Source organism: Polypterus senegalus, chromosome 1 (genome assembly GCF_016835505.1).
Source record: "Polypterus senegalus isolate Bchr_013 chromosome 1, ASM1683550v1, whole genome shotgun sequence".
In the NCBI taxonomy this organism is placed as follows: Eukaryota; Metazoa; Chordata; class Cladistia; order Polypteriformes; family Polypteridae; genus Polypterus; species Polypterus senegalus.
In genome coordinates this window covers 172827719-172855213 of record NC_053154.1, presented here as the reverse complement: position 1 = coordinate 172855213, position 27495 = coordinate 172827719, and the positions used below count along the sequence as shown (strand labels likewise).

At 35.8% G+C, this 27495-nt stretch overlaps 1 protein-coding gene across 1 annotated transcript in view; it reads right to left on the bottom strand.

Moving 5' to 3' along the window:
- The window catches only part of vps45 (vacuolar protein sorting 45 homolog), a 264689-nt gene that overhangs the window by 128183 nt on the left and 109011 nt on the right, over positions 1 to 27495 (bottom strand). Inside the window, exon 11 of the mRNA XM_039763131.1 lies at positions 4284 to 4442. Within this exon, the coding sequence (XP_039619065.1) occupies positions 4284 to 4442 (159 nt within the window). The remainder of the gene's footprint in view (positions 1 to 4283; positions 4443 to 27495) is intronic.

Sequence of the window (27495 nt, the reverse complement as noted above, 5' to 3'; positions counted from 1 at the left end):
ACCATGTAAGCAAGACACATAATTGCTAAGGAAGGAAGAGAAGGTAAAGAAAGCGATCACAAACGAAATGAAGATGGAAATTGTGTGGAAATTTGATATAATATGATATAATATAACCACCTTCCGTTTCATTCTCCTCCTCTTCCCTTCCTGCAGCCCAAAGATGTCAAATTAAATGGTGAGCACAGTATGAAATTGTTGTTTCTAGATTAAAAGCAGCTCCTTCAGTGCAAAGAAAAAGTTCTGCATAGGGCTTGTATGGTTGTTTTTTTAGCCTTAGCATAACGCCGGATATGCAGCCCTGCTTCTGCTTTCTTTCCCTCCTCCGTCTGTGTCGTCTCCTAGACCCGACAACAATCCACAGAGAGCCCGCTGGTCTCGCTATGATGTCTGGGATGTTGTGCGTGTGATGAAAAACACTCGAAACAGATGTCTGGCTCTGGACACCGATGTCTATAAGGTTCTGACGGGTGTAGCAGATGTTCGCCGAACCGATCGTGCACAAACCAGGAAAAAAAAAAAAAGTGCACTGAAAAGGAGAGCCCTGAGCTGCTGCTACCATGCGTGCCGCCATGCTCCTAGCTTAATCTAGCCTACTTCTGGTAGGCTAGGCACTTTTTATAACTTTTTGGTTAGCACATTAGAAAAATTATTGGTGTTTTGGTAAATTATGCACATTATACAACCCTTTTTTATTATGAAAAGGTTAAGTAAGTGTTGCAGTGAGAGGTTCGGAACGCATTATGGGTTAGCCTTCGCGAACGAATTAAGTTCGTAAGTCAAGGGTCCACTGTATTACATATTTAAGTTAATCAAATTTATAACGAGTCTCTGGAAATCCACCCGCCGATGTATCATATTTGCGTATATAGTTTCAACACAAAGGTTTCATTTTACCAAACTTCTCCGCAATCACTTCCTGGTTTCCTTCAAAAATGCCGGCAGTCTCAAATTCTCGCCGATAAACATGATAAATATACCTGAAGAGACACTTTTAAGGAAATTAAAAAAATTTTGCTTGGAGAAGGGGGTCGGCTTAAATACCAATCATCGGCAAATACATGTAATTTAGTAGGGAGAGAAGGGGGTCGGCTAATATACCGAGTCGGCTTGTATTCCGGGATCTACGGTAAGCTAGGAGCATGGCAGCGCGCATGGTAGCAGCGGCTCAAGGCTCTCCTTTTCAGTGCACTTTTTTGTTGTTTTTGTACTTTTTTTTTTTGCTTGTTTGTGCACGATCGGTTCAGCGAACATCCGCTACGCCTGTCAGAACCTTATAGACATCGGTGTCCAGAGCCAGACATCTGTTTCGAGTGTGTTTCATCACACACACAACATCCCAGACAACATAGCGAGACCAGGGAGCTCTCTGTGGATTGTTATCGGGTCTAGGAGACGACGTAGATGGAGGAGGGAAAGGAAGCAGAAGCAGGGCCGCAGATCCGGCGTTATGCTAAGGCTAATGAAACAACCATACAAGCCCTATACAGAACTTTTTTTTTGCAACTTCTTTGCATCTTTTCGCACCATTTGTTTATTTACTTGTTGTGTTCTACACATATGTCTGCACTGAAGGAGCTGCTTTAATCTTATTGTACATGTGTATAGTGACAATAAAAGGCATTCTATTCTATTCTATTCTAGAAACAACAATTTCATAATGTACTCACCATTTAATTTGACATCTTTGGGCTGCAGGAAGGGAGGAGGAGGAGAATGAAACGCAAGGTGGTTATTGTTTAGAAGGAGCCTCCTTATGCAAATCTTTTCTTTGTAAAATTGTTGAGATGGTGGATTTCAACATGCAGTACATATTAGCAAGATCGGTCACACGAACAGCACTCTCACAATTCCACACAATTTCCATCTTTGTTTCGATTTTGATCGCTTTCTTTACCTTCGTTACCTTCTCTTCCTTCCTTAGCAATTATGTGTCTTGCTTGCATGGTCTTAGTGAATTATATATATATATATATATATAGATAAAATCACTGCAATGACCGAAATTACATCCACAAACATACACAAACACATGTATCTGGGCTCCGACTGACGCTTACTAACGCTCTCGGTTGTTTGTTTACAATCGCGCAAGCGGATACACGTGACCGCATTAGGGTCGTAACGCAAAATGTTGGTCGTAAATCAAAACAAAAATTTTGGTCGTAAATCAAGTTGTTCGCATGTCAGGCCAGTCGTATATCAAGGGTCGACTGTAAATGTTTATGTATACCAGTATTATATTTTTAAAAACATTATTGGTGAATAAAAACATACCTGGTAATACATAAAATTTTTAATTACCTCTCAGACAGCCTTGGACTCACAATCCCTCCTAACCTAACATTAACAGCTATGTTTGGGGTTCTTCCAGAGGGGCTTAAAGTGGAGAAGGACAAACAAATTGTGATTGCATTCACTACACTCTTGGCACGCAGACTTATTCTGATAAACTGGAAGAACCCAAACTCTCCTCTTTTAAGTCAGTGGGAAACCGATGTGTTATATTATTTGAAATTGGAAAAAATCAAATACTCAGAGGATCCGTACAGACTTTTTTTCAAAACATGGCAGGATCTAATCAGTAATATTTTAAAATAAGTTTATAAAGCACAGAGAATTTATTAATTTAGGTATGTTTACAAGCCTTAAATTTTATGCAGTTTGACTTGCTCTCTCTCTCTCAGGGGTGGGGATCGATCTGTTCTTAACATAATTCTTCTTTTTGTAAAAACTTGATTGCTATGTATGGATTGTAATAAAATTAATAAAAAAAAAAAAACTGTTCCATCAGTAATGCCATGGATGGTACGGAAGATGATATGTTATGGATGATGATGATGTGCCTCTCGCCCAACTTATCGACGATACCAAGGAGTACATCATGTATGATGATATGATTTGTCCAGAGGACTGGAATGTGTTATTCGTTGGGGAGGATAGTGATGATGAGGAATTCAATGGATTTGAATGCGTAGTAAGTATTAAATTCATATATATTAGTGTATACGAGAGTTTCAGTGTTTACATAGTGATTGAACTATGACAATTAGTCAGCGATTGTGTATATACCTGCGGCAATTGTGTCTCAAAGACAATATAATTGTTATTCAACTGATAATTAGTAAACTAATTGATATGAATTATTAATCATGTATTGTTATGAAGTTATTTGTGAACAGTATTCAATTGCTCTGTGCTATTGGATAATAATTTATCCGGGATCATTGTAAATAAAATGATAATTATACATTAAATATAAAATCTTTTTTTTTGTTTCATAATGGATCGAACCTTACTATGCCGAACAGTAACTAATTATTCATCAAATCTTACTAATCCTAATCTTTAAATTCAATTACGATACTCATTCATCTTAATTACTGTACGGCAGCGGTAAGAGGACTGGCAATTTCTTCATTCAAGGATTTTTTATAGTGGCATTTACAGTCGGTATTTTATTTTAAGCTTCCCGATAATTTATTATAAATTTTATTAATAAAATCAACAACTAAAACACTTTTTTGAATAAATTCTTTATTTAATTTAAAGTACCGGCATGCAAACGTACTTCTTCATCGCTGTGGTTTCATCATCTCGTTGTATAAGCCGACCCCCAAAATCCAAGCTAAAAATCTAGGACGAAATTTTCAGTTTATATTCCGGATTCTACAGTAATCTACTTAAGAAAAAATTAAGCCTTCTGAAGGCTCAAAGTTAAATGTTAAATATCTTAATTAGAACTGATCTCATATTTTGTTGATCAAGTAAACTTTGAAAAAATTAAACAGGGTAAATGCATAACTTATTTGTAAACGTTCTTTATTTGTTTATTAAGACAGCAAATTCTTTTAATTTTGATTTAGACCTACAGTTGTCTTCATCACAAGTAGAGACATTCACATTGTGATTGCTTTTTCATACAAAAGTAGAAATACTGGGAATTTTTATGCTCTGTATTTGCATACTTTCTCTCTCTAATATATACTTGCAGTACACTAACAGATGTAAAATTACATCTTAATTTTACATCTCCCGTATCAATCACAAGCAATCACTGCAATGAATCTCATAGAGGAGTCAGTTTATATTATGATAAACCTAAACATATTCTCAAACCTAACAGGCTATAGTCTTGATGGACAGCTACACACACTACAACCTTAGAATTATCTTGATGTCAGCAGAGTATATTGTTAAAACTTCTCAAAATTAAAGTTGGTAAGCCAAGGTAAATAAATAAAATATTTAGCTTAATGAATCTGGTTAAATGCAGGCCATACCTTTCTGTATTCTTCCGATACCCCTTTTCTGTTCAAGTCCTCCATTAGTCCTGGGAGGTTATTGCTGCTGTGTTTCTCATAGCGCAGAGCATATAGCATCACTAGCCGTGCTGCATCTAATTTAGTGACTTTTGGATGCTGGAGGAGCCTACGCACATTCTGAAAAGAAGAAGGCAATTGTTTTAAAATGGAGACGGTAAACAGATTGCCACCTACAAAGGTATATAATGCAGTGCTGCCAAGAGTCACTAATATTACTATTATGCAACTTTTTTTTTTTTTAAACAATTGACATAAAAAGGAAAAAGATAAATACATGGGGACTTGATACATACATTGATAATGTTTGCTTCATAATTTGCACATGGTAGCATAACATAACACTATTAAACCCAATTAATTTAACTTAAGATTAGTGGTCAGGCCAGAGACTCTCCTGGTAGCACTGGGTGAAAAGAAGGGAACAGCCTGGATAAGACACCAGTTCATCACAAGACACACTCACAAATGGTCAAATCCTCCCAGTCAAACCCTTGAGAATGTTTATAAAGATTCAACCTGATGTTAATGTATCATCAGAATATAACTCTGCAGAATTAAATATGTATTTTAGGTATCCTAGACTTAAATCAATATGAAAATATCTGAAATACATTTGTAATATTTTGATTACACTTCCAGATATCTTAAAATAACAGGCACACCATTCTGAGATATGTGAGGTACATTTCAAGATATCTTAAATTAGACAGGAAAACCCTTTGAAAACACAGGCAATTTTACAAAAGTTATTTTGAAATATTTTGAATTCTATCTAACATGCTTAAAAATGCCAAAACATTTATTGTAAGGTAACTCACAATGTATAAGAACATACCTCAAGGTATACTAAAATGCATTTCACATATCTGAAAATGAGCAGTGCATCATTTCACGATAGCTTAGAATCTTTTTAAGATATCTTTATGCATTTTCAGACACCTATGATTCTTTTTAAGATGTTTGAAATGCATTTCCAGCCACACTTTCAACTTGTTATTGCCTATTAGTAGTTTATTTCAAAAGATTGTGTAAAAGAATGTTGGATTATCATACTACGTAATGATGAATGTATGACAAAGATCGTTAAGGTTTGGAGGTTGGGAGAGGGGGTCAAGATCATTGATAGCAGAAAGAATTATGACAGTAGATGAGGCAAAAGGTTTAAACCTCAAACATTTAAATGAATAATTATATCAATGTCCAATGCAATTGCAATGGATGATAGAAAACACTGAGTGGACACATTTTTCAGCAGTATAGTTTTAAATTAAATACAGTATATCTGGATTCTGTGGTTCAGTTATTATAAACTTAGGACACTTTTTTCATATAGATTAGACATTTACATGCTTTAATAGTAGACTTTAAACATCTTTTATTGCAAGATTCAATGCCATATCCAAAAGCCATGGAGATTCATCATGACTATACAACATAACTGATTTTGAAATGGTGTACAAATTAAACGTTTTTCTCACAATTCGTTTTCTTTTTGGATAAATTACCTGCCTATATTATTTTACTTCATGTTTATGTGAATTTCCCCTTGGGATTAATAAAGTATCTATCTATCTATCTATCAACATAATACAATGATTCAGGAACAGTCAGATTCAAAGTGATACTGTTCTCACAGTACTGAGCTATAAGTATACTTTAAGATGGTATTGAGTCTTCCCGATCTGACTACACCACAAAACAGCTTCTATTTCAGCATTAAACCCATTTCATAGTTCTGCTATTTGAAATATAAGCAAATTTGAAACAATACAAATAGTACAAGCTAATACTTATCTCATGTTTCTAAGGTTGTGTAGTCAGGCAGGATTCATTAAGCAGACCACAGTCCATCATGCCCCTTTCAAATGAATAAGTGGCTGAATTTTGCAATAAGTGAACTCACAGGGATTGTATGGGTGTGCTTCCAGTTAGTGTGTCTTGTTTCACAGCACAGACATATGGTACACTATAACTCTATGACCTGGAGTGGAAAATCTATTTTTCCAACAACAGATTGTTTAAATTACATTTTTAATTATTTTGTTTAAACAAATCAGGACGAACTGAACTGACAGGAATTTAATTACAGGCATTGTATACATCCATTCTTGTAAATTCTTCCTATATATATTTGTGATCTGTAATTTTCAATAAGCTTGATATTTCTGATTTTCAGTAAGCTTTGAGACTGTTTTTATCCAGATTGTACTACCTATTTTATTTTCTATTATATTTTCTTCAATTTGGTATTGTCATATTTTAATAAAACATTGATTTTACATTTTCTATTCTTTTCATTTATGCAGACTGATTGAAATAAGAGGGTAACAAGTGTGTGCAAAAATGCCCACAGGATTTATCAAGGCTATTCAGCGTCTCAATAATTAGAACAACTGTGGTAAAAGCAAGACATAATTTGGTTAGCAAGTGGCATATAGCCAACAGAGTTACTCTTTTAAGCGTGTCATGAGGGCATACACATGTTTGTTAGTGCTGGTGATAGTGAGTTCCTATGAAGAGAGTCCTATGTGGAATATTGCGGAATGACGGGCAATTGTCACCGCTCAAGATTTTATCTGCATAGTATCACCACAGTATGTGCATGTATCTGTGTGCATGTTGATCTTCAAAGGCGGGAGTAGACGAACCCAATATACAGTACATTACTGGTAAGCCTCAAAAACTTCATAATACACTCTACAACCTAGTTTAATAAAACATTTATAAAAATATCTGATGGCAGAAAAGAAATCATTTGTTAGTAAACATTTGAGCATTGGATTGCCTGGGTGAGTCAGTGACAGCATATAATTTAAAGTGATATTTTAGTCATTTTAATCCAGAATTCCAAAAAACATTGTGGATTTCAGAGGTGGTATGACTATAATCTGAAAGATATTAATTTTCAAACATTTCAAAATTTCTTTGCTGAAAAACTTACAGTGCTTCCTTAAACTAGAAACTCTACTTTAAAAATGTATTAGTTTGCAAAATGTAAGGTATTAGTTTTAATTTCATAATTTCTAGAATTTGTTTTTTTTCCGCAAGAATTAAAAATTAAAATTATTTTAGTCCACCTTTTCATTTGAATGTGGTAAGGCCCTTAGAGGAAGCTTTAAGTTTTTGTTTTCCAGTTTGTCAAACTTTTTGCTTAAATTATTATTAACTGAGCCAATTAATACACAAAAAGGATTAATAAGTCAGACTGCCTATGAAAACACACTCATTGTTTGTAAATAGTTATTATATTTGAAAGAAACTTTAGTGCATGAAATGTCAAAGGAAGAGAAAGAAAAATAGCCATACAGTCATGTGAAAAAGTAAGTACAATCCATGAAAAGGTTTTTCTTTTTTAACATATGTGTATACAGTCATATGAAAAAGTTTGGGAACCCCTCTCAGCCTGCATAATAATTTACTCCACTTTCAACAAAAAAAAGATAACAGTGGTATGTCTTTCATTTCCTATGAACATCTGAGTGCTGGGGTGTTTTCCGAACAAAGATTTTTAGTGAAACAGTATTTAGTTGTATGAAATTAAATCAAATGTGAAAAACTGGATGTGCACAAATGTGGGTCCCCTTGTAATTTTGCTGATTTGAATGCATGTAACTGCTCAATACTCAATGCTCAATTACTTGCAACACCAAATTGGTTGGATTAGCTCGTTAAGCCTTGAACTTCATAGACAGGTGTGTCCAATCATGAGAAAAGGTATTTAAGGTGGTCAATTGCAAGTTGTGCTTCCCTTTGACTCTCCACTGAAGAGTGAAAGCATGGGATCCTCAAAGCAACTCTCAGAAGATCTGAAAACAAAGATTGTTCAGTATCATGGTTTAGGGGAAGGCTACAAAAAGCTATCTCAGAGGTTTAAACTGTCAGTTTCAACTGTAAGGAATGTAATCAGGAAATGGAAGGCCACAGGCACAGCTGCTGTTAAACCCAGGTCTGGCAGGCCAAGAAAAATATAGGAGCAGCATATGCACAGGATTGTGAGAATGGTTACAGACAACCCAAAGATCACCTCCAAAGACCTGCAAGAACATCTTGCTGCAGATGGTGTATCTGTACATCGTTCTACAATTCAGTGCAATTTGCACAATAACATCTGTATGGCAGGGTGATGAGAAAGAAGCCCTTTCTGCACTCATACCACAAACAGTCACTTGTATGCAAATGCTCATTTAGACAAGCCAGATTCATTTTGGAACAAAGTGTTTCAGACTGATGAGACAAAAATTGAGTTATTTGGTCATAGCAAAAAGCGCTTTGCATGGCTGAAGAAGAACAATGCATTCCAAGAAAAACACCCGCTACCTACTGTCAAAATTGGTGAAGGTTCCATCATGCTGTGGGGCTGTGGGGCTATGTGGCTAGTTCAGGGACTGGGGCCCTTGTTAAAGTTGAGGGTTTGATGAATTCAACCCAATATCAACAAATTCTTTAGGATAACGTTCAAGCATCAGTCACAAAGTTGAAGTTATGCAGGGGTTGGATATTCCATCAAGACAATGACCCAAAACACAGTTCAAAATCTACAAAGGCATTCATGCAGAGGGAGAAATATAACGTTCTGGAATGGCCGTCACAGCCCCCAACTTGAATATCATAGAAAATCTATGGGATGATTTGAAGCAGGGTGTACATGCTCGATAGCCATCAAATATAACTGAACTGGAGAGATTTTGTATGGAAGAATGGTCAAAAATACCTACATCCAGAATCCAGACACTCATCAAAGGCTATAGGAGGCATCTAGAGGCTGTTATATTTGCAAAAGAAGGCTCAACTAAGTATTGATGTAATATCTCTGTTGGGGTGCCCAAATTTTTGCACCAATCTAATTTTGTAATGATGCATATTTTCTGTTAATTCAATAAACTTAATGTCACTACTGAAATACTGCTGTTTCCATAACGTATGTCACATATTAAAAGGAAGTTGCTACTTTGAAAGCTAGGCCAATGATACACAAAAATCCAAAGAATTAAGAGGGGTTCCCAAATTTTTTCATATGACTGTATATCAAGATTTTGCTCATCATTGACATGGTATCTATAGATTAAGATGATATAATATAACACGCATCATGCCACATTTACGTTTTGTAGTATATTGCATAATTTAAATAAACTACAGGGTTTTGCCCCCTGCTCGCTTGACTTGCCAACCCCCAAGCCTGCGCTACCTGCTAGCCTCTTCGCGATTCTGCCGCTCACGTATGGGGACGCGGATGTACAATTTAAAGAGATTTTTATTTTCATGGAAATTGTTATATATGCATAATAGAACTATTTTACATTACAGCGAGTAATTAACCATATTAAAAAATAGTAAAACATACTTGAAATTAAATTATGTTTCATGTTGCATTAGAGTTATTTGTTGAGTAATACGATTTTGTTCTGTTTGGCTTTGAAATTAACACTCAAATATTTTTTAATCTTACACTTTTACTGTAAAACTTCAGTAAAAACAATTTTTTGAATAAAATTTTCATCAATATCGCATTGAATTTTGTGTTTTGACTTTCATCGTGACAACACAACATATATAGATATTCTTTCTCACTATTAAATAAAATGGCTTTTTCGAATTTTGGCTCTGAGATTTGTTAATTGTCTTTGCAAAAGCTATTCTAATGGGAAACTGTTAATGGTTTAATATGAATGGCATATCAAAATCTCCTTTGTTGTCTGATGTTATCCACGGAAGATTTACTACATTACCATTCTTGGATACATCGTTCTTTCTACAGTAATTCGTTTGGTGGAACACCAGACAGTGTTAATGGTTGTAGATATTCTTCGGGATATTGTAAGCTGATGTTTTCATCTTCAGCATGATCACCACCAACTGTTTCAGCATAGTCTATTGATACACATTTAACCAATCTGCCATGTAACCGATCAACATATTTGGCGTTAATTCGTTTGACTTCATCGTTTCTCAGTGCTAGGACTGCCCGTGTACTCATTTATTCTGTTGATAACCCTTCGTGATGAAATTCTTCAATAAGATTTGGACATAATACGTCTTCTTTAAAGCTAGAATTACCAGAGCCTACGGAAAAACTCGTAGATCCGTCCCACCTTAAATCGCTACTTAAATCCGTCCTCACCTCTCCCAGAGTCTTTTGTCCTGTTAATGTGCAGATTAATGAGATTGTTACATTTTCATGTGGGATGCTCTTTTTAAAATATTTTTTAACAACTGAGACTGCAATTAACATGAACAGGTGTCCTTATAACTGTTATTTTTAAGATCCATAACACACAGACAGACAAAGCACTGCATAATAGAGAGACAGACAAACGGGCAGAGAAGTCACTAAATAAACAGGGAAAAGTACTGTATAATAGATATATCAAAAAACAGCTAAGGGAATAGTTATATAGATAGATAGGAAGGAAAGGCATTATATGATAGGCAGACAGGGAAGCTGCTATATAATAATAAAATTACTGTTATTACTATATAGATAGATGGAGTTCATTGTATAATAGACAGACAGAGAAAGCACTACTAAATGAAAAATGAGCGGGCGGGGGGTCACAGCGTGATCGTCATTGAGAAAATAAAACTCAAAAAAGGAAGATGCAACATCGACAAGCATCTGTTCCAAGGTAGCCGCTTCACCAGGAAAGTAAACTGTGTCAGTGCCAAGTGCCCTTTCAATGTAATAGAAACCACAGCATATAGAAAAGTGTGCGCATTGCAACAGGTACACACATCGTAATGTAGGGAAGACGGATCTTGTACGCTCTAACCCCACCCGCCTGCCTGTTTGCGTGCCTCTTCTGATCTAACTCAAAGTAACAGCGGAAGCGTTACTTAGAGTCAGATTGGGGGAGAGGGGGAGGGGTTAGAGCGCGTGAGCTTATTCAGTGCGGCAGAAACAACGTACATGTAGATCTTTTTTTTTTCTTTAAGTACATGTGCCTTCCCTGCCTGTTTGTCTGTCTTTCTATTACACAGTGCTCTGTCTGTCTGTGTGTTATGGATCTTAAAAATAACAGTTATAAGGACACTTGTTCATGTTAATTGCAGTCTCAGTAGTTAAAAAATATTTTAAAAGGAGCATCCCACATGAAAATATAATGTTCTCATTAATTGACAGTGCAAACCAATTTATAAATTTTATGTCCGTTTGAGGTAAAAAAAAAAAAAAAAACTCTCCTCAGCTGGGAATTGAACTCAAGTCTCTGAGGCACAGCAGGAATGCTGTGACAGCATATCTTACCGCTACTCACGGGAGACGTATCATTCTTGAACCTTTTGTGAAAGTGTTTATTTGATCTTTGGAAATCAGCCCTCATATATTCTATAGTTTATGCCTACATTTTGTAACATTTATTACTAAAATATGAAAAAGTTTCTGTTTTAACAATGTGTTTATACAGATTACTGTAGAAACGGAACACACATGAAATGCGTGTGTTCCAAAAATGATCTATTTTATCCACTCTAAAACTCCACTTTACTCCCAGATAATCAATCAAGGCATGAGCTGTGAGAAGTTTGTGCATGACCTGCGGCGGTGGGGGATGGAACAACTGGCTGCTTGCTGCTCTTAATCTGCACATTAACAGGACAAAAGACACTGGCGGAGAGTTGAGGACGGATTTAATAAGCGATTTAAGGTGGGACAGATCAACAAGTTTTTTTGTAGGCTCTGGTAATTCTAGTGTTAATTGGGAACTTAAAGCGAGGAAAACGTTAAAATTTATAAGAGCTGAGAGAGCAGGAACTGTGTTTGACAAAAGCATTCAAAAGTGCACCTCTACATTTACCACAATCTCAAATATTTAAAATTAGAATTAGGTGCACCATATCAGGTGATTAGAATACTATTGTCTCAATACCTCAGACATTTAGTTTGGGATGGTCAGCAAATTTAGCCTGAGGGCACAACAAAAAAAGAATCCCAGGAACCTGTTGGCCTAAAGGTAGCTCTTCCCACAGTTGATATCTAATTAGATGAGTCTACCAGAATTAGAAAGAGGATACACAAATTATATCCACATGGGAGGTGTACCAGGAGAAAACCTTAGCTGTCCAGAAAGAATATCAGGGCATGACTAAAGTTTGCCTTTGAACACCTATGCAAAGACCAGGATTCTGAAACAATGTGCACTGAACAGAGAAGCAAAAAAGAGTTCATTTGGCCACAATACATAAAGACATGTTTGGCGAAAACCAAAGACAGCATTTGACCAGAACAACAACATTTATTTATATAGCACGCTTTCATACAAATGATGTAGCTCAAAAGGCTTTACAAGATGAAGAAAAAAGAAAAATATAAAAATAGGATTAAACAATACTAAGTAACAAAGATCAAAGAAACCACTATGAACTCCTAATTATACCAGATGGTGCTTATACTGCCAGAAGAATGAAGCTCAACTAAAAGTGGACCTTGCAACATGACAATAACCCTAAACGTACCAATAAATCCACAAAGGAACGACTGAAATAAAAAGAGAATTATGGAATGGCCAAGTTAAACATGGTACCTGAGTCTTCTAAATTGCTGAGGGGTGGGAGGGATTCAAAATGGGCAGTATATGAAAGACAACCCTATAAAACTTCACACAGCTGGAGGAATGGGAACAACCTCCTCCCAGTTGATGTCAAAGACTGGTACACAGCTACTGTATATGAAATGCCTACTTGAGGTGGCAATACCAGTTATTAGAACCAAGGCATGCTGTATATGCTTCAATAAATGCCGAGTCTTTTATTGTTGCTTGTCTCTAATAAGCGCCGGGCTTCAGAGGGGAAGCAGATAAATAGTAGCCGGGTCTTTGATATTTGCCTACTAGCATACACTGTAAGAGTCTGTATCTTTCTAGACATGTGTAACACATGTGCATGTCAGCACGTTGCATATATAAGAAATATGGATATACCGTTTTAATTGCCTTCCAAAATGCCGCCGAAACGGTCATTTGACATTGCCTTTAAGATTAGTGTGGTGGAATATGCGAAAGAAACATCTGGTGAAGCGGCCACTCATCATTATGGTGTTGATCCGAAAAGAATTAGAGAGTGGAAGTAACAATATGAGAGTCTTTTGTCTGTAAAAGAGGGCAAAGATACAAGCAGAAAGCGGTTAGAAGGAGGAGGAACCAAGAAAGTTAGTGAAGAACTTGAAGACCGTGTATTGTCCTGAATTCTCGAGCAGCGGCAAAAATCTGTCCGCATTTCCGGAAAGGTGATTTGTGAACGTGCGAAACTGATTTTCAATACCGAGATCGATGAAGAATCCAAAAGAAAGGAGACTTTTGTTGCGAGTTCCGGCTGGTTGCAAAAATTTATGGAGCGTAATTCGTCATCTCTTAGATGAAAAACAACTGCGGCTCAAAAAGATCCAGATAAGCTAAGTGACAAAATTGTTTCTTTTGTGAAGTTGATTTCTCAGTTGCGGATGACCAAAGGTATCCGAGAATGCAACATTATTGGAATGGATGAGACATCAGTTTGGTTTGACATGCCGGGTGAGACAACCATTCATCCCAGCAGAGCAAAAACAGTCTCTATCAAAACTACTGGCCATGAGAAAGATCATTTTACGTTAGTTCTTGCAACCAAGGGTGATGGAACCAAGATTAAGCTGTTCATTGTATTTAGACATGGAATACAAGAAGTAACTAGGTTGCAGCAAGATGTTCAACTTCAAGGAGCCGTCATAACGTGTTCCCAAAATGGATGGATGAACGAAGATCTCACAATCCAATGGCTGCAAAAAGTTTGTGGGAAATTTTCATTTCACAAGAGACTTCTGGTTTGGGACTCTTATCGTTGCCATATCAGTGCAAACATTAAATGGGAGCTCAAAAGTACAACATGGACACAGTCGTTCCAGGAGGTTGCACAAAATATGTGCAGCCAGCAGACGTTTCATGGAACAAATCTTTCAAGGACAAGATCAGAGCATTCCATGAAAATTGGATGGCAGGTGACAATGACAAAGAACTCACACAAGGCGGAAATTTGCGCACGTCTGATGGTGACATGGATCATGTCTGCATGGGATGAAATCTCAAATGAAATGATTCGGGAATCTTTCAAAAATTGTGGAATCACCAATTCAACCGACGGCAGTGAGGATTCATTAATTCATTGCCTCAAAGAAAATCAGCCATTTTTGAAGGAAGAGAGAAATTGTCGGCGGCAAGAATTTAAATCGTCGTGACAAACCTGGAAGAGGAAGACTATAGTGAACTGGACAACAACGAAGCTGTCACTGCGAATTCGAACGACGAATAGCAGCAAAAGTTACAGAAAGGCATTGTCATTTATCTTTAACAGTTTTATGCACCATGTGAAATTCAAATAAAGTAGCTGTTTGTAATATTAGCTGATATTTTTGTGTACCTACCTGTACCGACACGCACAAAAAAATATTGCGTTCTGAAGGTTTTTGTTAATAATGGCCAGTCTCTAATAGCAGCCGGTCTCTATTAAGGGCTGGAAGCTGAGGCTAGTTTTGCAAATCATCTTTATTTAAACATGGATATCAAATCTTGATATGTCCACATACAGCAGATTAAAAAATAAAACATACTTAATTTTTCATATGACTGTATAGTTTCCAATAATTACTCTGCTTGTTTTTACATGACAGCAAAAAATCTAAAATCAAAAACCAAAAGTAAACACCATTATTTAATAATCACTAGATCTGTTAACATGGAATTATCTTTTATTTGGTTATGTTAAATGTGTTTTTCTACTAACAAAACGAATCACCGTAAAATAGTTTAAAGAATTCATTAAATAAGAATGCAGTTCTTTAAAATGTCACTCTTCTGGTGTGTATAAAGCGTATAATGGCTTTCTTAACACATTGTTTATTTTATATTTATGATTCACACTAGAAAGCATGGCCCTCAGTTAAACTAGCTTAAAAGTTTCTTATAACGTAATTGTGTGTGTTTTTTCTTTAAATAATTTTTTTTTTTTTTTTTAAAGTACAAATCCAACTGGCCTTTGGCAATTTCCCCATTCACCTGATTTTTCAACTAAAAGGAAAAATACATAAATTGCAGACTAGACAAAGAGAGCAGCCATTTGCAGATGATATTCTCTGGGGTGCTCTGAATCGTTCTAAAATTATGGCATGATAAATAATTCTTTGTTCATTCACTACTGCCTGCCTCATCATGTTACTTGCAATGTGAACTATTTTCATTATGAGCAGCCTGGATGAGAAAACTCAATGCAGACTTGGAAGTATTTTTTACTCAATAAGAAGTGTTCACAGAAAGGTTCTGGAACTGCAATTTGTATCAAGAATTAGAAAAAAAAATCAGCATATTTTAAAAAGGACAACGATGAGCTTTCATATCAAATGTTATATAAAATGTACACTACTGAAGTTCAATATTCAATTCAATTAATAATTCAAATATTGTGTACATCAACCTCATTGTAAATTGTAATTAGAATGTAATTATTAGAAATAAAAGAAAAGTATATTACTCACTGAAAATATATTCAGAAAATGATCTAACTCATTGATTATTATCTGTTTAAACCAGTGTAGTCTTATTTAGGTTACTCATTACCATTAAACAGCCAAGCTGTGCTATACAAAAGGTCACTGTTTTGATTACGCATTGAAGGATTTTATTACTAGTTAAACTGCTAAAAGGAATTTACAGTGGAGAGGATAAGCAGGACCATTAATGATTTTACCAAGCTTTTTAAGGTAAACTCTACAAACAGTGGACAGTAAAACCCCACACTCTTACTGCAATTTCAGACTAATCACAAAACAGACAGAAATTCTGAAATAAATAAGTTAAAATTAAATTAATTTTGTTTATCTAAGAAAAAGCAGACATCTCCTGAAATGTCATAAGTGTAATCAAGGTACAATAAGAAAGGCTAAAGTGATCATCAATTTAGATTCCAGAATATTTATAAGCAGTGACTCTGTCAACAGTTGTTTTCTAAAGTCTATGGCCATCTATTTAATTTTTTTCACATTAATGTTAAAAAGTCATGGTACATTTTTAACAAAAATTCATATTTCTCTGTTAAACATGTCACTCAAACGAAGTGACAAGTTTTACAAATCCAAACACTGCAATATAATCTGTATATGTAGAAAATGTGAATCAGCAGTGGCTTTATATTGATTTTGTAAATAAAATACAGCTCTCAAACACCATTAAAAGGACCTCTTAATTGTTTGGTGCATAAACTATCAGATCTAGCTGGCCTTTATAGGTTAATAGGCTTATAGGGCCATTACTGTCACATACTCAGAGCAACATTATAATTAAAAAAAAAAAACAAAAATCAAAACTAAAACCTAATAAAAAAAACATTTTCATAAAATGCAATAAAATCATTAACCAAACCAAAATGAAAAACTAAAACTAAACAAAACTATTACAGTAGCTGGAAAGACTAACTGAACTAAAATAATATTTTAATAAAAATATTTTTAGTTTTTGTCACAACCAGACTTATAAAAGAGCTAACCTGGGAAGCAGGGGTCCCAAAATGAATCAAAATATATTAATAAGAATTTTATATTTGAATTTTTATATAAATATTCCTAAAGTTAGTCGTTAGTCCTTGTAACTTTTAACTCTAAAACAGAAAACCATCCATCATGAGCTGCCTGCATATATTCATCCAGTGAATCGTGGCTGATAACAGAGGGCAGGTGTTGACACAGCAATTGTGATAACAGAGCAAGCTGAATATGGGTGCATAAACCGTGTAACGAAGAAAGTGATTTACTGTATGATAATGACAGTTCTTCAGGAGCCCATAGTAACAGGAGCCCATAGTGACAGCATGATAGATTCTGGTTTAAGTGTTATTGAAGCATGCCAAGGTGATGATTTTGTTTTCAATATTCTTGGTAACTTTTGTTCACTGGATCTCTGGGGCTCAAGAGAGAATTATTAAATACAGAATTTCATAATGTTCGTAAATGACGGCATGTTAGCTTTAATTCTGTTTGAGCCCAAAATGTATACAGCAACTAATACAGCAATACATACTAAGCCAAATTCCAGGCTGTGTGAGTCTGATGTTCGTTATACTGAGCTGTTGCATTCTTTCTGCTTCTTGTATATCAAGATGTAATTCAAAAGCCTTAATTCAGAATATGCTGGTCAAAAAAACCTTTACTGTATGGCCAGAAAAATCACAAGTAAGTAAAGTTTCAGTTTATTTCTTAGGTGTCTGCATTTTGTTGACAGTAATTCACCTGCTACTTCACACGTGAGAAAGCCTTTTTGAAAATATATACAACACTGATCAAGAGACTGAGTAGGTCAACATACAAGTTTCAGCATATTGTTGCTGACGAATCACTTTTGCTTTAAAAAGGTCATTTAAGAAGCAATATAAAAAGTAAAATTCCTGAGCTGGCAATGTTTCTACTGAACTACAGGTAGATAGTTGAAGAGAGTCTGCCAACTGATGAAAATGTATTTTTGTATTTATTCTGTATTTATTAATTTATCTTTTTTTAGTTTTGCATCCACAGCTCAAAATACCTGATATTGTGAGAATAATCCAGTGGCTGAATTATGTTTTAAAATATTTGCCCCCCCCCCCTTTTCAATTATTCTCTCTCTCTCAAAATAAATATTTGAAGTGTCATAATCTTTTTGTTCTTAACATCAACCATTTAATACATTCCAGGGAATTTTCCTCCCTTGCATACAAACCTGCTGGGATAGGCTTCAAGTTTCTTGTGATCCTGCTCTGGATAAGCAAGTTTAGAAAATGTATATATTGCTCGTAATCTCAGATACTGTTTCTGTCATTTTGTGGTTGTCCATACTCATACTACCTGCTCTTACTCTGCTCTTTAAAGGTTTACTGTTCTTATACATGGGCTATTCAAGTCTCACTACCGCTAGCCTTAACACAACATGCTTGTTTCTCTTTGTTTCCCTCAGTATAGCCAGGTAGTTGTGTGCACTGATTCAAGCCTAAGAGCTCTGTTTTTCCTTAGCTCCCATGATTTTCATGATCACACCTGTATTTTCAGATTTCTGATATCTTTTTAGGGCTGCAGGTGGCAAAATTCTGTCCATCAATTGTATATGCCTGAGATGAAATCAGAGATCAATATGGCTGGTACAAAATAAAGCTCAATATGGGAGATATTTGAATACAATATTGAAGTCATTAATTTTAAGTACATTGTCTTAGAGCAGGATATGTTGTGCCCTGTAGACATCTCTCTATTAAAAAAAAATCTTGGAGACGTGATTTTCTTGGAGAGACACTTATACGTCCTGTGTGAAAGAGATTTAACCACGACCAGGGCCAGAAATAAATGGCAAAGTAGAACATTGTAAAGAATTCAAAAATGTTGACGCGGTACACACTGTTCAAAATGCGGCCAACATGGATGTAGCTGTGAAAAAGCTACAAATTCTCAAGTTTCCATGCTTTGCACACACCCTGGACCTTGGAGCTCAGAAGCTCTACAACTGTCCTGCCATTTCCAACTGGGCGGCAAGAATTCGCACTGTGATTGTATGGATGAAGAGGTCCCACATGGCAAAAGTGGTCCTGAAGGAGAAGCAAGAATTGCTCAGTAAGCATAGTAAATAGTTTTTTTAAGATTGTGTACATGTAATCTTTAGATCATGATCAAATTAAATTCATAAACTATGATAAGGAATATTTCATTAGCGTTTAAGTTGTGAATGTGTTACCCCTCAGAGATGGCCAAGCATATGCTCCTCCTAGAAGACCAGATGGAACTCTCTGTATTTGATGATGGAGAGATTCTGCGAACAGTTTCCTGCCATCCAGGCTGCAGCCATCGATCCACGGATAAGAAAGTCCATGGAAAAAGAAAGGTGAGTAGTATTGAAAAATAATGATAATATGGCCTAACTTGGACTCAGGTTTTATTTTTGTTTGTCTTATGCAACATATCTGTTGTATTTTTGTTTTGTTGATATTGCAGACTGGCTAAAATGGGCAATGATGACTTAAGAAAAGCAGAGGAGTTTGTGCTGCTCGTGCGGAAGCACTACACCTCCACACTAGCAGTCTCCAGCGACAAAAGTCCGACCTGTGGTGAGATTTTGCCCGTCCTGCAAAAGCTACAGCAACACTACACCGTACAAGAAGATGACTCTGCCTTCACAAGGAGCATAAAGGAGAACATTTGGAAAGATCTTTCCAAACGATACCAGGTACAATTGATGATTTATTTATCATAAATAAAATGGCAGTTATAAATACTTAAGGATAGTCATGATGTCACATTTTCCTCCCTTTTAAAAATTTAAGGAGGCTGATATCCAGAGATTCCTGGAGGAGGCCATCATCTTGGACCCCTGATTTAAATTCAAAGTGAATAAGGATGAAGTCTGGGACAGGATCTGGGAAGCAGTAATTGCAGCAAACACAGAGGCAGGAACAGATGAGGTATTTCAATATGACAGTGTCTTTCATTGTAGCACATTTCCATTGTGAGAGTGAGACCTTTCATCTATGAATCTGTGGTACTTAGTTTGATTTGTTTGTTTATTTGTCACTTTCTACTCAAGCACCTGGAGCAAGGAGACACACAGGGAGAGTTGTTTGAAGATGAGGATGAAAAAGACTATGTAAGTTTAGCTCATTGTGATGATAATTTAGATGTTATGGATTGTTCATTTTTTGCTTAATTTTTTATTATGTCCATTTCATTTCAGGTGTCATCAGTAAAACAAAAAAAAAAAAACGGCCTTGGAGGAACTCTTTGAAGAGGAGGACAATGAGCTGCAGTCATTCCAACAATGGTAGCCCGTTCTTTCCCTGGCCCAGAGGGTGGATCAGGAGATCCAGCTGTATAGAAGCCTAACCCCCATTCCCTGCAAGGATAACGTCACCCTATGGTGGTGGAGCAAGAGAGAGACTCTGCCCCTGCTGTCAGGATTGGCTGAAAGCTTTCTGTGTGTGCAGGCATCCTCCACCCTGTCTGAGAGGGTGTTCTCCACAGCTGGAGAGACCATAAGTCCAGAAAGATCCCATATCCTTCCTGAAAAAGCAGATATGCTTATATTTCTGCAAAAGAATTGTTAATTCTCCATAGTTGATAGTTACAGAATTGCACAGTGCACAGTTCCATTGGACTTGAGTTGATTGTATTTGTTGCTGGCTGATGTAGTTTTATTTTTGAGTGCTCAGCTCATATATACTTTTAAAAAGGAGAGTGTAAATGTTACTGGACATTCTTGTGTAATTGCCACAGAATAATTTATGTTATACTTTGTTATTGCTACAGAAGAAAATTTATTTTATTATTATTTTACATTTACAAATTTTTTTCTGGGGACCCCGTGGCACCCCATTGGGGAGCCGTAGGCTGTGGATCTCTTAAGATCTCACTGTTGGGTTTGTAAGGTCATGCTACTCCTAAATTTCTATCTTGTTCAAAGATAAGATATAAAGTTCTAAGCTAATCAACCTGTGTGTTCTCCTTTTTTAAAAATAAGAATCGATAGGAGAATCGATAAAGAATCGAATTGTTAAACAGAATCGAAAATGGAATTGGAATCGTGAAAATCTTATCAATTCCCATCCCTACATGCAGAGCAGATCAGAGATAATGGAAGTACGAAAATTCAAAAGTATCAAAAAAAGGACAGGACTAATCGATTTAGCACAAACAAACAGAAATTAATACTTGGTGAAATAACAGAACAGAAAAGAGGAGCGAAAAGAGAAGCGAAAAGAGACTGTATATATTGATCGGATTTAAACTTTAAGTTGGAAACCTTTAGGTTGTCTAATTCGTGTTGCCAGCGAGAATGAAAAGATTCCAAAAACGTTGGTGTGGTATGAAGTCCCGTGAGACAGAGACTTTTAACATGAGATTCTTTCAAGTTATGCCAAGCTTACAACTATTTTCAAACAAGACCACAGTCATCTAGCCTCAGTCGTGTGAAAGCTTTTGGCAGACACACTTCCTGCACTCTCACCTCTTATAAATTTTATCAGGACAATAATTTTATGTTCTAGATGACACATCAATGACAAAGCAAAGAAGAAAGAGCATGGACAAACACTCAAAAAAGTTGTTTTATTTATTAGAGAGAAAGAAACGATATTCACTCACAGGCAGTTATACATTGCGTTGTCACAATGCAAGTCCAAACACGGAATCAAAATTTAGTGCAGTCCTGAAGAAAAGTTAATATAATAATATCATATAATAAAAGTGAAAATAATGCATATGTAACAATTCCCATGAAAATAACAATCTCTTTAAATTGTATATCCAGTAAACCAAACCAAGAGGTGGGCAAAGTGAGCAGGGGGGCAGAGCCCCCTAGTTTAAAGAAAAAGAAAACATTCAACCTTAAAATTCACCTAAATTTCATCACAAATTGGCCCATTCTGGACAAGAAAAGGAAAAAGTGAAAATGAAAAGTGGCAACAGTCCTCGCACATTTGTTCTGCACAAATGACATAGAACGTTTTAAAAATTCAGCATCTGGTTTTGATTATACTTGTTTTTATCAGAGAAAATTAAAGCCAGATAGTAAACTATTAAGTATAGTAATCTTCCACTACCTTTAAACTCATCTTACATCCAAAGTGTACAGTACTGATTGTGACACAAAACTAAACATCATAGTAGCTTTTTAACCATACCATAATTACTAAAACTAAAACTAATAGGTATAAAATTGAAACAGAAATGTCTTTGTGAAATAAAAACTTAATTAAAACTAAAAATACACAAAGAAGGAAAACTAAAACTCAACTGAATTTCCAAGTAAGGTCAAAAATAATACAGAAATATAAATATAACATAAAAAGGCAAAACTGTAATAACCTTAACTCAGAGTATAATTACCTTACCAAGATACTTTTGTTTCTCTCCTAACTGAAAAATCTCAAGAAACATTTCATCATACCCTACAAACAACAAATTAAACATCAAATGTCATAATGCATTATATTATGTGGACTTCATATTTAAATAAAATATCCATAAAATATCCAAATATCCACTTAAAATGTGTGAAAACTTTGCGTTTTGTTCATCCATCCACCTGTCTCCTCATACTACTTTTGCCATCACATGGTCTCTGCAAGTTGGAACCTATCCCAGAAACAATGGGTGCAAAGCAGTAACCAACTCTGCATTACATGCCAGTTCATCACCACGCACAGTTGCTTACATTGAACTAAATTACTCAACATGCAGGGTGGATGCAGAAGCAAACCAAAGTACCATAAGAAAATAGACACTGAAGTGTAGTATACATGCAAGCTCGACACACGTAATGTCTGGGTCTAGAATAAAATCCAGCTCCTGTTAGCTGTAACAAAGCAGTCAAAATTTTGTCTTTTGGTATTTTTCTGAATGTTTAATTTAATTTAATACTTCATATGATATTTAGTCAGTAAGTATATTTCAGCAAGCTTCAGTTTTAGACTTACTTAATACTTGAAATTAACTGTATTTTAATGAAAAAACTCAAGTAAATGATGCTGGTAAGCAATATGTTCAGTACAATATTAATTAATTAATTATTCATGAATATGCTTTTTATATAAAAGAATAGGTAAATGTCTTATATAAGCAGACAATATTTTTCAATGGACATGAACATTAAAGTCTATTCATTATAAACAGCTACAAATAATCTATTTACATTTTTCATAAGGATAAGAATGAATGCTGAATGAATATTAGTTTAAATATAAATGTTTGTACACAAGGATTTGACTATAGACACTACTGACATATATTTAGATAATATGAATAAGATTTGCATTAAAAGTATTTAATCTTGGAAATATTATTTATAATTGTAAATGTATGCTAGCACAATTACACATTGTGAAGTTGTTGGACTGAGGTGACACCAAGTGAAAGGTGAATACAAGTGGATTAAAATACCCATTGCAATTCTTAGAGCTCTTCAGACAAACAATATAGGTTGTGTTAATGTCAAGGATAAGGAATGCAGTGATGTATCTAAAGGGTCAAATTAAATTTAGCTGTAAATTGCAAAAGAGCATGAAGACTAAACAGAATGATTTTAAAGCTACCATTACATTGGCTCTAATTAACAAGCAGATTATGTTATTCTAATAAAGAAGCTAATTAGAGCTCACTTAGAACTACCTAATAATATTGTTTTAAACACCTCTCATGTACAGTGCATCCGGAAAGTATTCACAGTGCATCACTTTTTCCACATTTTGTTATGTTACAGCATTAATCTAAAATGGATTAAATTCATTTTTTTCCTCAGAGTTCTACACACAACACCCCATAATGACAACGTGAAAAAAGTTTACTTGAGATTTTTGCAAATTTGTTAAAAATAAAAAAACTGAGAAATCACATGTACATAAGTATTCACAGCCTTTGCTCAATACTTTGTCGATGCACCTTTGGCAGCAATTACAGCCTCAAGTCTTTTTGAATATGATGGCACAAGCTTGGCACACCTATCCTTGGCCAGTTTCGCCCATTCCTCTTTCAAGCACCTCTCAAGCTCCGTCAGGTTTGTTGGAAAGTGTCGGTGCACACCCATTTTAAGATCTCTCCAGAGATGTTTAATCAGATTCAAGTCTGGGCTCTGACTGGGCCACTCAAGGACATTCATAGAGTTGTCCTGAAGCCACTCCTTTGATATCTTGACTGCGTGCTTAGGGTCGTTGTCCTGCTGAAAGATGAACCGTCGCCCCAGTCTGAGGTCAAGAGCGTTCTGGAGCAGGTTTTCATCCAGGATGTCTCTGTACATTGCTGCAGTCATCTTTCCCTTTATCCTGACTAGTCTCCCAGTTCCTGCCACTGAAAAACATCCTCATAGCATGATGCTGCCACCATCATGCTTCACTGTAGGGATGGTATTGGCCTGGTGATGAGCGGTGCCTAGCATTCACACACGAAGAGTTCAATCTTTGTCTCATCAGACCAGAGAATTTTGTTTCTCATGGTCTTAGAGTCCTTCAGGTGCCTTTCGGCACACTCCAGGTGGGCTGCCATGTGCCTTTTACTAAGAAGTGGCTTCCGTCTGGCCCCTCTACCATACAGGCCTGATTGGTGGATTGCTGCAGAGATGGTTGTCCTTCTGGAAGGTTCTCCTCTCTCCACAGAGGACCTCTGGAGCTCCGACAGTGTGGCCATCGGGTTCTTGGTCACCTCCCTGACTAAGGCCCTTCTCCCCTGATCGCTCAGTTTAGATGGCCGGACAGTTTTAGGAAGAGTCCTGGTGGTTTCGAACTTCTTCCACTTACGGATGATGGAGGCCACTGTACTCATTGGGACCTTCAAAGCAGCAGAAATTTTTCTATGACCTTCTCCAGATTTGTGCCTCGAGACAATCCTGTCTCGATGGTCTACAGACAATTCCTTTGACTTTATGCTTGGTTTGTGCTCTGACATAAACTGTCAACTGTGGGACCTTATATAGACAGGAGTATGCCTTTCCAAATCATGTCCAATCAACTTAATTTACCACAGGTGGACTCCAATTAAGCTGCAGAAACATCTCAAGGATGATCAGGGGAAACAGGATGCACCTGAGCTCAATTTTGAGCTTCAAGGCAAAGGCTGTGAATACTTATGTACATGTGATTTCTCAGTTTTTTTATTTTTAATAAATTTGTAAAAAAAAAAAAAAATTTCTGAGGAAAAAAATGAATTTAATCCATTTTGGAATAAGGCTGTAACATAACAAAATGTGGAAAAAGTGATGTGCTGTGAATACTTTCAGGATGCACTGTAAAAGTCTATTTTAGAGTCTATTTTTGCACAGAACTCCTCATCTCTGAAATGAGTATATACATTTAGTAACCAAGCAGCACAAAAGGGCAGGAAGGAATCTGAAGCATGAAATTTAATATCAAAGGGATGTTAATCTGAGTTACACCAGCACTGTAAATCACCTTAGCATGATGAATCTACCATTACTTTTTAAATGTTCTGTGGGCTAAGTACATGTAAAGCAATAATGGTCACTATTAAAAGATAAATGATCTCCTAATTATCTTTAAAAGAAACTATTGTGGTTCCATTAAAGTTTATAGTATGCACTACAGCTCAATCAATACATCATGTCTACTAAAATGCATTATCCTTGCTGAATAGGTCTTTAAGTTGCTCTCCTAGAGCCCAAGTGAGTTCTAATTGATATGTGATACAAATGCAACCAGGGAGGCAGTCTGGAGGAGCAGTAGATCCTAGAAACGCAATGGAAGATCATCAATTAAACTGGTTCATTTTTATTAAGCACCAAAAATAACAGAGGAAAAATGTTTAATGGTTTACAGAAAGAAGATAACATTGTAAATGAAAAAAGAAAAAATATATACCACAATGTCAATACAAAAATAATTTAAAAAGATAACAAAATTATTTTGTTTATCATCAAAAATAAAGTATATTAAATATATCAATACACTCAAAACCGCTCTCTTTGGAGCATAAAACTGGAGACTTCCATACAGAATATCTTTACCCGATTAGGCAAAAAATTTAAACAAGTCTTTATATGGAAATTATTGCAAAAAAGTAATCAGGGGCCTGACACTGAGGATAGTTCACAGCTACCTACTGAACATTTGCAAGAAAATAATTAATATGAACTAGTGCAAGCATTGTTGGTCTAGTACTTTAGAAAATCTGTATATGATAATCATTTCTGTTTACTGTTAGTTATCCTCCCCTTTATGGTGGATCATATTACTAGATTCCTACCTACTTTCATAGAGTTATTACAAACAAGTCAAACAGCACATCTTTGAAGACATGAATCAGTGCTTTAATGCCTCATGAGTTCTGCTTTATCAAACATGTTGATCACCAAACAAACATTTGGACCACATTGTGTGGGTATATATATTTATCAATTTATGGATTTATTTATTTAAAGAGATATCCTTGGGTCAAATAAAGTACTATCTTCATCATCATGTTCAAGCACACTATTATCCTTATAAAAAGAATTATATTTTTAACTAGCTGAAAATATGAATATATGTTGATAATGGCTATCGAAAGAGTCTAGTTATATACCATTCCCTCCGTTGTTTTGTGTGTGAAAGAGTATTTAATTGAAGAGTGTAAATGCGTAACAGATGCTTACCATTATCCTTCTGCTATTTGCAGTTCAAGCGCAGCACAATCATGAATCTGCCTGGTATGTATACTTATACAGTGTATGAACCTGCAATCACCATTATTTGTGATTCTATTATGAACTACTTGGAGAATCAATCTTGTGAAGATACATAAAACTAATGCTCTCTTTCATTTTGTATACACAATCCATATAATTACCATATTTTTCGCTCTTTAAGATGCACCTGACCATTAAATACACCTTGGTTTAGAGGAAGAAAACAAGAAAAAAAATATTCTGAACCAAACGGTGTACTAATATATTTAATAAAATATAGCAGAATAATATTTCAACCATGTAAAGTCAACAGCAGTATTAAGAACCATCATCACTGTAATTAACAAATGAGGAGAGATTTTAAGGTTCAAGCACTCTTCTAGTTTTCTGGAAACCCCAAGAACTCCTCATCACCAGTGTCAGAATTTATGAAGCTCAATTGCTCACAATCACTTTGCAGGAGCACGTACCTATGGCACAGCATAACCAGTCCAAAGCCACCAGAGGACAAAGCATGTTTGGACCAATGCTCCCTGAAGTTATATTGCCAGCCCAAAAAGTACTTTAGCTCATCTTTTTTTGAAAAACGAGAATGAGGTGCAAGCGCCACCCGCGATTCAAACAATTGCTCTGCATACCTGTTTGTCTCGTCTGACAGTAGCCGAAAGTATTCCTCCCACATGAACATGAACATCGGCTAAGCGAATGCGCTCGGCTGGGGAGTCATCAGCTGGTGTCCTATCAGCTGACGTCAGTTCCTCACTCTCTTGCTCAATCTCCTGATCACTCTCAACAAAATCAGATTCTGAAAAATCAGAGTCCGACTCAGCGGTAATGCTCAAAACATCGTCTGCTGAGTATTTTGTTTTCTGCACTTGCTTCGCTCCCTCGTGAGATGTCAATGCCATCTTGCCTTTGTTTGCATTTGTTTAAATTTTGTAACTCACGCACACGCAAGAATTAGATTCCAAGTCAATGAGTCTAACATTCCTCCAAGCAGAGAGGGAATGCCTGTAACGTAACTATGAGTTTTG